Below are 13,911 nucleotides of genomic sequence, written 5' to 3' on the forward strand. Positions count from 1 at the left end.
AAACTCAAAAACAATTTCTTTCTCTTTTCTTTTTTTTTTTCTTTTTTTTTTTATTTTATTTTTTATGTTAGATGAAACAAAATAGAACCAAATAAAAATAAACAAAAATTGCAAAAAGAAAATGAAACAAAAATCTACCTAAACTAGTAGAAAAATAAAATTAATTCAAATAAAAAATCAATTTTCATAAATCAACAATTTCCCGGCAACGACGACAAAATTTGAGGTACAAATTTAATTGTACTCGCAAGCCCACGAGTCGTGTGCAGTAAAGTGTGTGCAAGTGCGAGGTCGATCCACAGGGAATTGTGTTTGCAAAAATGAACTTTCTAATTTAAACTAATCCTAATTCAACCGAATTCCGCAATTTCAATTTGTGTCGTGCAAACTAAAATAAACAAAATGATTTAACAACAATTAATAGAAAAGTACTAAGGTTTTCCAAATCCACTTCGCCAAATTAAACAACATATTCTTGCATTTTATGCATACAATCGACAAACAATAAGTTTTCTACATTGTTCAAAATTCCTAAACACACATATTAAATCATTCGATGAATCCATCCGTAAAATGAATCACAACGAATATCCAATTGAGATCAAATCATCTACTGTATCCGGGAATCACAATGGATATAAGTCTCAGTCAAATCATTCAATGTATCCGAGGATGAAACCCAACGAATATAAAATTTGCATGAATAAAAGACACAACATTCCATCAAATGAAATTAATCAATGCAATTGAATTGATTTTGAACAACAATTTGATTAAACATCGAATTGTATACATAAAACAACAAGAACATGAATGTTTATCAATGTCGAGGCTTCATCTTCAACCTTAGTTGAAAGTTTTAGCCTTTCATGATCACAAAACTCATAGTTATATAAATTAAAGAGATGTACATGTAGCAGGTTTCATATAAAATGTCTTCTAGATATATGTATGAATAAGAATTTTAGGGAATCCTAATCCACCTAAAAGAATCAATGATAGGACATATGTCTAAAAAAAATTAATAAAATTTTGGCAGTCCTTTGTATCACTTTGTACATATACTCTCAAAACATATAACTCAAAAACTTAAGTGAAAAAAAAAAAATAAAAAAAAAAATAGTAGATTGTAAAATTATGTATTATTATCCTAACAATTATGAGCCCATTGATCACATTTTGTAAAATGGATTTCAGGAAAATTCTTTCAACCAATCTCTAAAAAAATTCTGCTTGCTTTTTAATAGAAATTAACTAAAAAAAAGAAAAAATTACATATTCTTCTTGTATGCTCAAGGAAAACATGACATTTTTATATACTAGTTCGAGAAATTCCTACGATCCACTTTGTAAGAAATTTATATCCTTTGTAAAATAACCTACGAATTATAGAGGACGGTAATGTCCAATTCACATTCCAAAATAAAATTTCATAAGTGTCATAATCACACAAAAATATTTAACAATAAATCAGGAGCTAAATTGTGCATGTGAACTTTGACATTCCAAAATACATTGCATCTTAAGGTAAATGACACATTCTAAGTCATCACCTAATTATTATTATTATTATTATTATTATTATTAAAATCATCACCTAATTTAACCAAGTCTTAGGATTAGTTAAAAAATGACCTACCAAGGTTTAATTTATGAAATCGAATGTGTTTCAGCTTTGTTGCCGAGTCATGGGGAGCAACCTATAAGATGGATTAAAATATCTTGATACTATGTATGAAAATAATATCAACTCATTGAATACAAGTAGATGAAAAGAACCGCCAAAATAGCTAGGCCTACCATCGGATCAGTACGCAGTTCCTTTAGAGATCCCCTCGGACAAATTAGAAACAAGAGCATAGTTGTTGCTCTCGTAGCATGCAGTCATGAATGTTGCCAAAGTCACACGATCCGCATTACGGTCCTTAATAATCTATAAAAGAACAATGCTGCGATGCCCACTTTCCCCTCACTACAAAGCTTCCTGACCAAGGTCTTAACCATCTAGATCCAGAGCCTTTTGTCTAGCCTTTCTAATATGATCATGGCAGTAGCAGAATCGTCTATTTTGCAATACTCATAAGCCAAGGTCAGCAGAGTAACTTCACATGGGGATAGCCCCTTGTCTATCATGGTGTCATTTAACCGGTGGGCGTCATCCAACTTAGACCGTTTGCAAAACCCACTTATAAGAGCACCATATGTAATATTGTCCGGTGTACAGCCATGATCGTTCGTCCTATGAAAACACTTTACAGCCGAGTTAACATTTCCAACCCTACAGTACCCACATATCATGGATGTATACATCCGCTTAGTTGAAACTAGGCCTAGCATTACAACTTCTTCAAAAAGCTTCTCACTCTCTTTCAATCTCTTTTGCCTACAAAAGGCAGCAATCAATGTGGTTTGAATGCCACCATTGACCATCTTGTTGAAAAACACCAAGGTGTGCATGGTATCCGCCCGTTTACAGTGCTAAGATATGAGGATAGGATACATGACTCTATCCGCTCACAATCCACAACGAAAACCCTTCTTAAGCAATTTATAAGCCTCATGGACCCTTCCTCTTTTGAGAAGGCCATCAATAATTGCATTATATGTACAGATATTAGGTGTGAAACCTTCACTATTCATTACTTTAATCAACTCATACGCTCTTCCGAAAGTACCTGCTTTACAGTGCCCATCAATGAGAGTAGTATATGTGTTAGTGTTGGGGACCAATCCCTGTTCTTTCATTCTGGTTAATAACATCCCAGCACGGTTGAACTTGCGCTCTTTGCAATACCCACTAATCATGGTTGTATATGTATGAACATTTGGCTTGTAATTGTCACTCCGGACAACTTTCAGAAATAGTGTAAAAGCCTTCTCAGTCCATCCCTTCTTGGAGAGCCCATCAATCAATGCTGTATGAGTATACACATTTGGTTTCCAACCTTCCCTAACCATTTCCTCCAACATATCAAATGCTTGCTTAATGCTGCCCCTCTTGCACAACCCATGAATCAAGGACGTAAAATTAATCACAATTGGTATCAAACCCATCTCAATCATCTTATCAAAATACCAACAAGCTCTATTCACAAAACCCTTCTAAGAAAATGCACTGATAACTAAAGTAAAAGTTGCATTATCTAGAACAAAGCCTCTCTTAAGCATTTCACTCAACCACCTATCTGCTTCCAAAATTCTGCCCATCCTACAATAACCAATAACCATCAACTTATAACTGCAATGATCAGGAGACACCCCTCTCACACACATTTCCTTGAACATGTTCTCGACATATTCAACCAGACCTATTACACACCCAATGTGAATCACACAATTTAAAGTGCAAGTACTTGGTGCCAAACCTTGATTTTGCATCGCAATAGCCATGTCAACTGCCTCCCTTAACCTCCCAATCTCAGCGAAACACCATACCATACACTGCATCACTTCATGAGCCCTCACATATTCCCATTACCAATCAATGATGTGGCGCATACTATATAAAGCCGCATAAAATGGCAAAACTTGGCAAATCCAATTACCTAGTAAAAGAAACTCAATGCCACCATTGACCCTGCCTCAGCGGCTAGTGAAGCAACGGCTGTAATGGCCTGTTCTTGTGTCAACAAATCGGCATCCTGCAGAAGATTGAGCTTGGGAGGCGATATTCTCACATGTTGGTGGTAGAAAGAGTCACAGACCAATGAACAGATTACTCTGACAAGAGAATTGGATTGTGCGGATAATGATGGCGATGAAGAAGTGGGAAGTGCTGGAGTGGTGCCAGGGTCATGATCATGGTGGTAGGAACATAGTGCCCTAAAAGGGTTTTTGAAGAAAGAAATGGGGATTGGTATGGCACATCATACACCTCCAGGCCCTGCCACAAATATCAAAAAGGTACTTCAACTTCCAAAGTAAAAAAAAGAGATCAGTCCACAGCATAGCAAGCTTGAAATCTCACAAAAAATTGAATATCTGAGCATCCAGTTTCATTTTTATAAATCTGGAAATTGGAAGAAGCAATACTTTTTTAGTAATGCTACACACTCTCACTTTCCCACACTCATTTCCACACTTCCTCAGGAGGCTTTTAAAATCACTATTAGATTTGGAATAGAACTTTATTGGATTTAAATCCAATGCTGGTTGTAAAAGCTACCTAACAGAGTGTATATGTGGAAGTGTGTGTAGCATTACTCATACTTTTTATATTTTTCAACCACTTTAGATATTTAATGTCTTTCAATGATGTCTGTAGAATTTCCGAAAGGTGGTTATTTGGACCTAAATAGTAGGTGACAACCAATCAAATTAATCTAGGATTCAAAACATTATAAATAATTCTAAACAAACCTATGAGGAAGATTATAAGCAAAGGAAAAGGTGCCACTGGATTTCCTTGGTAGAGTATATATGGATCTATGTTGAAGGGCTGTGCATGGGGAAGAATTTCGACTGTGGACAGTTTACGTAAGAGAGGAATATGCATAGTGTATTGCAGTTGTATGTGTTGCAGCTACTAGTTTAGTTAGTAGATCACCTTTTACTGTGTAGGTCGGTAGGGTATAATTTGTGAAAGGGTTTTTTTTTTTTTTTTTTTTTAATCAGAAATTCAAGCTCGTGACCTCCACTTCATGAAGCGTGGTCCCCAGCTAATTGAGCTACCCCTAATTCTCTCCCTAATAGCTATATCACTCCTCTATAAAATCATGTACACTAATTAATAGCAAACAAGGAAAATACTTCCTCTTCCAAAGTGAACAACTTTGAGAGGAAGTATTTCCTTCCTTCCTATTAATCAGTGCACTTGATTTTATAGTGGAGTGATATAGCTGTTAGGGAGAGAATTGGGGGATTTTACATAAATAAGGAGAGAATCAAAGGGATTTAAATCTATCAGGAAAGTGAACCATAAAATTCAAACTATCAAGGTCAACTCATAAATGCAATTCCATTGTGTCTTGTGCGGATAATGTGCAGAGAAAGGACGATATGGACTTCTGAAGGGGTTGAGCATAATGTAGTTCTGTTTAAATCTTTATTCAAAAAACATACAACGAGATCATATAAAGACATGTAAAAACCCAAAGCAAAGCCAATGGTACCAAAGTTTCCCACCTCAAGGACAGCAGGTAGACATTGGACGTGGTTGAGCCATTGCCTGTGAACTTTACCGGCAACAAAGGCAAGAATAGCAGGAATATATGTCAGTCCACCCTTTCGAATTTGAAACCCAGTTGCAGTGCCAAGACTGACTCGGCGCAAGATCTTGCTGTGAAATGCTCTAACGGTCATTAACTCAAGCAAAGTGGTAGCTTGCTTGCCCTGTTGGCAACCGCCCCAGAGTTTCAGGCAGCACCCCCTTTTGAAGGTTTCCAAAGTAGTTTGCCTTATCTTCTTCTACCACATCATTTAATCAACTTGAAGTACGCCAGGAGTAGGCAGCACTGCTCTCGGAATGCTGAGCACCTGACACAAATGGTTGAAGGCGGTAATGGACATGATAAAGGTAGATTAGGATGAATGCAGTAGTTCCTTTCCAAATCTAGAGCTGATTCCTCCGATTGTGTTGATCCCGAGTGATGAAATCTTAAATCCAGTCTGGCCCTTTCCATCTTTCAACTCTCCTACATAATATTCAATGACGACTTAGAAAAAAACAATCTTATAGTTATGGAACTCCAACAAATTACGAGGTTCAAATTTTAAATTGAGCAATCAAGTCTATCAGAGGATACTTTTGAATTATGCCAACAAATTATACAGTAAAGAAACATGATGACTGTTACACACTAAATTAACAAATATAAAACAAATGGACAACAACAATATAGAACTAAAACAAATCCATTTAATCCACAAAAAAAACCTAATAAAATGGGCAAAAACAAATACGGACTCATAAAAACTTAATCCAAATGTAAAATCTAAGAAGTTAAAGAACATAAGGACCCAAATGAAGAGCACATGAGAGAAACTACAAGCTCTTCCTACACAGAATAGCTTCATGCTCTCAGAGACGACACCAATACGAGCTGTGAAAATGAAAATCATTACGTAGACACTTAAAAGGAAGCGGGAAGCCAACAACATTTGATTACGTATGACGTACCCAAGAAAGTAAAACATACAATAATCAGCATCTCTACCGTCTTCAAAGCTCAAATAGGAAATAAAATTTGTTAAAAGGTACATGGGAAGTGAGCCCGCTAGAAAAATGGAAATTTAATAACACAAATGCAAACCCAGATAGGAAAACATATAAATTTCATCCAGATGTAATGAAAGACCGAAGGGTCCAATACTGTGTATAAAGAGAGAATAAATATTAAAGGCAGAAAGCAAAACATACCAAATGCGCAGCTATGGCAAAAGAACAGATAGAATATGCGAAAAAAAAAATGGAAGTTAAAGGCTTATTGACAGAACTCACCGGTCAGCAATGGTGGAGCTGTGACGGAGGACTCAAAGCACATTTCTCGCCAACCCCATCATCTACCAGGAATCAAAGAAAGAAATCGACACGCTGCAGAAATGATAGACCGAGAGTGAGAGGGAGAAATACACTTTCGTGGGCTTAATGAATATTGAGCTTTAATTTGGACCCCCTGACCCGAAAGCCCACTAAAATCGAACGTGGTCCTCCAGTTTGGGTCGGGCCGACATTTGTTTGAATAGTCTTAATCAAATGTGTTTGTACGATTGAACAGACTTCAACTAAGTATAAAAGACATGGAAAAAAAAAAAAAAAAAACAGACATCAACTGGCGGCATTAATTGCATCATTTAGCCTATATATATATATATATATATAGGTAATGTGACGTCGTATCAGTACAAAAGCTAATTACATAAAAAATAATGCAAATAAATAAAATTGTAGATTAGATGATAGAGTTTATGTGTTGTTTGGATTCTTAAACTCGTTTACTATCATGATTAGGAAATAAAGTTCAAGTATAGCTAGTTTAACTACTTCAACTATAGCTTGGATTCTTGAATTCCTCCACTGTATATATATATTCTAAGATCATAAAATAATATCTCTCGTACTTGTTTTGTGAAATTGATTGATTTTAAGGTAAAGAAAGAATGGAGAATTGGAGACGAATATCTTCGCTTGTTGGATTGAGTTTGGTGGTTTGCTTCTTCCTTATAAAGATCCCAATTGATAGTTCTATCAAGATCCCAAGGTTAATTCTTCCTCATCGATCCTTAATTTGTTGTCTTCTTTTCATATATATATATATATATATATTTTGGTTTTGCTGTCTTCTTTTGCCTACTCTTTAATTAAGTAAGAATTTTTAAATTTCTATGACAAGAAAACCACATGTACACACTCTAGCTCTCTCATGCATGCATATACTACACGTACATATTATTGAGTTATATATTAACCTTTCTCTTTCTCTTTCTTTTTTTTTTTTTCTTTTTTTTTTTATAATAATTAATTAAATTGAGGGATACTTTTGTTTGACAATTTATTTTTTATATATAATGCAGGAAAATTCTATTGGAAGTCAAAGACCAAGAATTTAGTGATGTCAAGTTGCATACCCACCACCATCAGGTAAATACATTAATGGCTACCACACTATATATATAAAATAATAATTCAATAATTCAAAAGGTTAAATACCTTATTTACACCGATGGTTTAACTTTTTTATTTTGTCCCTTATGACTTATTTTTTATCACAAAAGGTATCTAAAGGATAAAAAATAAAAAAGTTAAACCATATGGGTGAATAAGGTATTTAACCCTAATTCAAATCATCTAAATCCCATAATTTAGAAAATTACAAGATTTTCTATTGTACATTTATTTTTATAAAAGCAATCGAATTTACATTTTTTTTTTCTCAATCCTAAAATGTTATTATAAATATCTCTAAACATTAATTACATTCTCAGGTAGTGGTGGATAATGGCATCGTGCGTGTCATATTGTCGAGACCGGACGGTGATGTGTTGCAAATAGAGTATAATGGTATCACTAATTTACTTGAGGATCATAATAAAAGAGAAAACAGGGGGTACGTATATATATCACTTGCTTTTAAATTTGATCGCCTGATTAAATATTCTTGCTTTTAGATTTTCCCTTATATATTATTCTTTCTTCTATCCTAGTTATTGGGATGTAGCTTGGAATCAGCCAGATCAAGGTCCTAAGGGTGCCGTTGAGAGGTAAAAATCAATTATCTAATACTGCTATTTATACTCAATCATTTATTACACCTACTTCACATTATAATTAAGTTGATATAATGTATTTTAAGTAGCTGACATGTAAAGTTAATTAAAACACGTCACGTTATATCTCACATCAACAGATGTGAGATAAGTGAGATAAAATAGTGCATTAATTACTCGCATGAATTTGTAGGATCTACATAAAAAAAATATACATTTTTCCCAAGCTAATATATGTATATGAATTATTTGCAGAATAGCAGGAACAAAATTTAGGATTATAACCAACAACAAGGACCAAGTAGAACTTTCATTTACTCGGACATGGAAGGTTTCGTCCCATGAAAGTGGAAGTGTTCCCTTAAACGTAGACAAAAGGTACATATGCAATTAAGTCTTTTCCTTTCATTAATTTTGGAACTAATTAACTAGTGGTAATTCTAATATGAAATTACATATATATTTAATTTTGTAGGTACATATTTCGTCGCGGCACTTCGGGATATTATACATACTCAATATTTGAGCGTCTTAAAGGATGGCCCAAGGTGGATTTGGGTTATATTAGGGCTGCTTACAAGCTCAAAAAGGACAAGTGAGTAAATAAAAGATGTTCATTTAATTTTATACAAAATAAATTGAATATCAAAGTGAATAATTATAATCATTATATTTGAAAATTAATGATCAGGTTTCACTACATGGCACTATCAGATGATAAGCAGAGGATCATGCCAACGCAAAAGGACCGGGAAAAGAGTCACGCCCTTGCCTACCCAGAGGCAGTTCTTTTGACAAATGCAACCAATCCTACAATTAGAGGAGAAGTGGATGACAAGTACCAGTACTCGTCGGATGTAAAAGACACCAAAGTTCATGGGTGGATATCCCTTGACCCACCTGTTGGATTCTGGATCATAACACCCTCTGAAGAGTTTCGTTCAGGTGGGCCCACCAAGCAAGAACTCACCTCTCATGTCGGCCCCACTGCCCTCTGTGTAAGTCCACCTATCCATACGCCAAATAAGTGCTAATTCAATGACTTATTTTCACTACTACATCGTCAAGTTATATGATAGTCATAATAATCTACTAAATATGATTACTCTTTAAAGTTTAAACAAATACTTTCACGTTGATTTTTTAACGGACTTATGGTAAATATTGTAATACTCCTAACAACATTCAAAATTAAGCAAAAACTCTATTTGCAGTAAAAACATTAGGCGTCCATAATTTTTTTTTTTCTTTTTTCTTTTATAATTAATAGAATAGTCAACTTTCTAATTTGGTTATTCATATTTAGGTGTTTATGAGTGCACACTATTCGGGAATGGACCTTGAGATGAAATTCAAAGATGGAGAGCCGTGGAAAAAGGTCTTTGGACCTATATTTGTCTATATAAATTCTGTTTCTCATCAAAATGATTACCAAAAACTTTGGGTAGACGCTAAGGAGAAGGTATGTTTAAGTTGAGGCACTCTTTTCTCTGAATCTTAACTAAATTTTGAAATAACTCACAATTGATTTTTATTTAGATGTTGCATGAGGTTGATAGCTGGCCATATAATTTCACTGAGTCAAGAGATTTCCCTTCTGTTGATCAACGTGGAACTGTTGCGGGTCAACTGCTAGTTAGTGACCAGTATGTCCCATCTCTACTTGCACATAATTTTTTATGTTAGATGGCTTAAGCTTCTATTTAGTTCTAGTTGAATCTAGATTCTTTGGTATTGAAACACTTGTTCAAAATAAAAGGGCCACGTGTCTTGCAGGTATATCAGTAAGAGCTTAATTCGGGGGCGATCTGCTTATGTTGGTTTGGCAGCTCCTGGAGAGGTAGGGTCGTGGCAAAGAGAAAGCAAGGTATTTTTCTCCTACATAATTACACTTTCAATTAATTATGAATGTTGATCATGCACTAATTAGCTATAAATTTTGTTTCTTTGTTTATTTCTTTTAGGGGTATCAATTCTGGACCCAAGCTGACGATGAGGGACATTTCGTGATTAAAAACATCAGACCCGGGTGCTATAATTTGTATGCATGGGTCCCTGGTGTTATTGGGGATTACAAATATGACACCATGATTACTATTAAACCAGGTAAGCATATAAATGAGCATGTGTTATATATTGTTTACTTAAAAGACCAAATCATAACTCAATAGACATGTCAACTTTTTTTTACTATAAGAAAATGAGTCCATAATATTATAGTAAAATTTCAAGGATAATATAGCTTTTACTACAAATTATTTTCAAGCTGAATTAATAGTCCATACATCATTAAATGGTTAAGCAACATATGAGTTGTCACATTAGTTTGAAAAGAGATTGTCGTAAAATACATAGAATCCCAAACATTTTACAAGTGCTCAACCAATGACTAATTTTCATTGACAAATCATCAAGTTGTATGATAATAATATAATAGTTCACTAAATAAAGTTGCCTTATTTGGGTGGGTCACATCGTTAAATCACATGTGGCGTATGGTTCATGCTTTAAATATTGTCATAGAATATATTACACCAAATACTAACTAATTTGACTTAATCAAGAGAGAAGTGTACTAGCTTTCCATGCAACTTAGTGATTGATATAGAATTATTGATATCCAATGCAGGTTTGGAAGTCAAATTGGGAGCCATTGTCTATGCGCCTCCGAGACATGGTCCAACCCTATGGGAAATTGGCATCCCTGATCGCACTGCTGCAGAGTTCTATGTACCAGACCCATATCCAACGCTCACTAACCGATTGTACAACCACTCAGAAAAGTTAGTCACGTGCATTAATATCACAAATTGTTGCTGCAATCTTAATTAAATTTTATTGCTTAGTTTTGAATAATTTATATTTGCAGGTTCAGGCAGTATGGTTTGTGGGATCGATATACAGATTTATATCATGACCAAGATCTTGTCTACACCATTAATGTTAGCGATTATCGTAAAGATTGGTTCTTTGCTCATCTTAACAGGTATATACATTTGTCAATCGATCTTGTGATATTAACCAAAACAAGTCGACCATTAAGCTAACCCTAGTGGGCATGCCCTTCTTTATTTCCTTTATAATAATTTTTGGTTCTAATAATGCATTACAGGAATATAAATAATGGGACATGTGAATCAACAACATGGCAGATCAAATTTGAACTTGTTAATGTGAACAAGAACGTCAATTATACATTCCAATTAGCCTTGGCATCAGCCCATTATGCAGTAGTACAGGTACAAAACTTCGATCTCGATCTAGTACAATAAGTTTTCCTGTTGCACTATAATATATAAGGCAATCCATGTGAAAGTAGGGAATAGGCTCTACTTGCTCTGACAGGTGATTGAACAACTGTCAGAACAGATTGGGTTTGTTCCTACTTTCATGTGGGGCTATCTTTGTTTTGGATCCGATGGCTTTACTGAGTTCATCAAATGAGATAACTTTTTTTTTTGGTTAATATTTTGCTTATGATTTGATGATTGGATTGTAAGGTTCGATTCAACGACGCACGCGCCAAACCTGCTCACTTTTCAACAGGATTTATTGGAAGGGACAACGCCATCGCAAGGCATGGAATCCATGGGTTGTATTGGCTTTACAGCATTGATGTAAAAGGCAATCTACTCCATGAAGGAAACAACACAATCTATCTTAGACAGGCCAAAAGTGAAAACTATTTTCAAGGAGTCATGTACGACTACCTTCGTCTAGAAGGGCCTTCAGAAGCCTGATCATTAATTTACAAGATTCTAGATCTTTCTTCCCCATTTGGGAACATATAGTCACATATGGTTATCACGTACAATTGCATGTAGCTATAAGAACAAATTTATTTGCTGTGTTTTACGGCTAATTAAGCATCAAACTTGATTTCTTAGTTCAAAAATGAAATGAAATTTTTGTGGTTATACTAGTATTCCATGAATTTAGATATGTCCCCATCCTTCTTTTACATTTTTAAATACCTAATTTCCGTATCATTTGTAATGAATTCATAAGAAGCCTTGTGATTTAATATGGGTCTGGTATAAGAAAATTTTATTGGGTCGTGTAATTTCATTTGAGTTCTATTAGTTAGTGGTAATTAACTTTTAAGATTTTTTTTTTCCTTTTTTTTTTTGTAATTCAATAATGGGCTTGGCCGAAAGACAATTAAATTAGAGTTAGCTTTAGTCATTAAGCTTATTTAAGTGAACTTTTATACTCCAATGGAGACATATTAGAATGGGAAATGCTAGGTGTTCTTCTAGTGTTTTCCTGGTGTCCTCCTAACTGTGATGTGACTTTTAAAATTATTGTTAAATTTGAGATTTTCATTATTTACTTTTAATCTATTGGTGATTTTAAAAGTCACATCACAGTTAGGAGGACACCTAGCATTTCCCTATTATAATTGATGAATAGTTGAATAAATTTCAAGGGTAATTACCTTTTGCCCCTCATGAACTATAGCGTTTTGGCACTTTCCCTTTATGAACTACCAATTATGACATTTGACCCCATCAAACTACCATCTTATGACAAAAAATCTCATTTCGTCAGTCAAAAAGGTTAAAATTGACGATCAACGGTCATATGCAAGTCATGCGATATTTTAAATTTTTTTCTTCCACTTTTGCCCTCACTTCAGACCAAGAAAATGACGCTTATACCCTCCTAAACCCTAATCCAACACATGAAATGAATTTAAAATTCAGCCAAAAGTGAAAAAAAAAAAAAATTTAAAATGGCACATGACTTGCATATGCCCGTTGACCGTCAATTTTAACCCATTTGACTGACGGAAGGGGGCTTTTTGTCATAAAATGGTAGTTTGATAGGGTCAAGTAGGGGTGCAAAGGCGGTTACGGTTAGCGGTTAGTGGCAATAACCGCTAACCGTAACCGTCCTAGCGGTTAGTAAATTTCACTAACCGCAACCGCTAACCGCCTAACGGTTAGCGGTTAGCGGTTAACCGCCGGTTAGCGGTTAGCGAAATAGATAACCGCCCGCTAACCGCTTTTTTAAAATTGGGCTTTTTTTTTTTGGCTTTCTTTAGGGCTTTTTGAGCTTTTTTTTACCCTCATTTTTTTTTTCTTGTATTTTTAATATCTTATTGGGCCCAATATAATCCAAAACCCATTCCGATCATACCCCAATAATCAACAAATACACAATAAATGACCCAAAATCATTGGAAATAATTGTAAAATAGTAGGAAATCAAAAATCAAAGTAGCTCGGGAAAAACTCCAAGAAAATGAACCCAAAATCACTGACCTTGGCTGTCTAATTTGAGAAAAAAACTACCCAGTATTTTCGTTGAGCCGATCATGAGCAGCGGGTGAGTTTGAGAGAGTTGAGACTTGAGAGAGGCTGCTCAGCAACTTTGAGTGATTTTGAGATTTCGTGAGATTTAGGGTTGGAAGAAAGAGATGAATATATACAGGTGCAAAACGATGTAGTTTTGCCTTCTATATAATTTTTTTTTTTTTTTAAAAAAAAGGTTGAAGGATAAAACTATTAACTATCAATGATTCAATTTTAAAAAAATTGTTACTAATGGTTCAAAAAATTCAAAATTGTTCAAAAAATGGTTAACTTTTTTTTTTTAAAAAAAAAAATGGTTAAATTTCTTTTTCTAAAAAATGTTCAAAAAATACATTAATACTTCAATTGTAATTATAAGTGACACATTGTTGAATCTAATGTCAATTAC

At 34.5% G+C, this 13,911-nt stretch overlaps 1 protein-coding gene, 1 long non-coding RNA gene and 1 pseudogene across 2 annotated transcripts; 1 reads left to right on the forward strand and 2 right to left on the reverse strand.

The window, feature by feature from the left end:
- Positions 1–1,606: 1,606 nt before the first annotated feature.
- On the reverse strand, positions 1,607–3,866 carry LOC132169660 (pentatricopeptide repeat-containing protein At4g19890-like; annotated as a pseudogene).
- A 1,115-nt stretch (positions 3,867–4,981) lies between these two features.
- LOC132171691 (uncharacterized) lies at positions 4,982–6,530 on the reverse strand. The gene is made up of 2 exons (XR_009439057.1): positions 6,440–6,530; positions 4,982–5,633 (listed from the first exon to the last, which is right to left on the reverse strand). It is a non-coding gene; the product is annotated as an uncharacterized LOC132171691 (long non-coding RNA).
- A 568-nt stretch (positions 6,531–7,098) lies between these two features.
- LOC132169661 (probable rhamnogalacturonate lyase B) lies at positions 7,099–12,345 on the forward strand. The gene is made up of 15 exons (XM_059580657.1): positions 7,099–7,199; positions 7,513–7,579; positions 7,924–8,045; positions 8,143–8,199; positions 8,461–8,583; positions 8,681–8,800; positions 8,897–9,203; positions 9,512–9,667; positions 9,745–9,851; positions 9,982–10,072; positions 10,170–10,311; positions 10,835–10,988; positions 11,075–11,191; positions 11,318–11,444; positions 11,706–12,345. The coding sequence occupies exons 1-15, from the start codon at positions 7,099–7,101 to the stop codon at positions 11,943–11,945; spliced, it is 2,031 nt and encodes a 676-aa protein (XP_059436640.1). The 3' UTR covers positions 11,946–12,345.
- The last annotated feature ends 1,566 nt before the right edge of the window (positions 12,346–13,911 follow it).

The sequence above is a fragment of the Corylus avellana genome, chromosome ca2, assembly GCF_901000735.1.
Source record: "Corylus avellana chromosome ca2, CavTom2PMs-1.0".
NCBI lineage: Eukaryota > Viridiplantae > Streptophyta > Magnoliopsida > Fagales > Betulaceae > Corylus > Corylus avellana.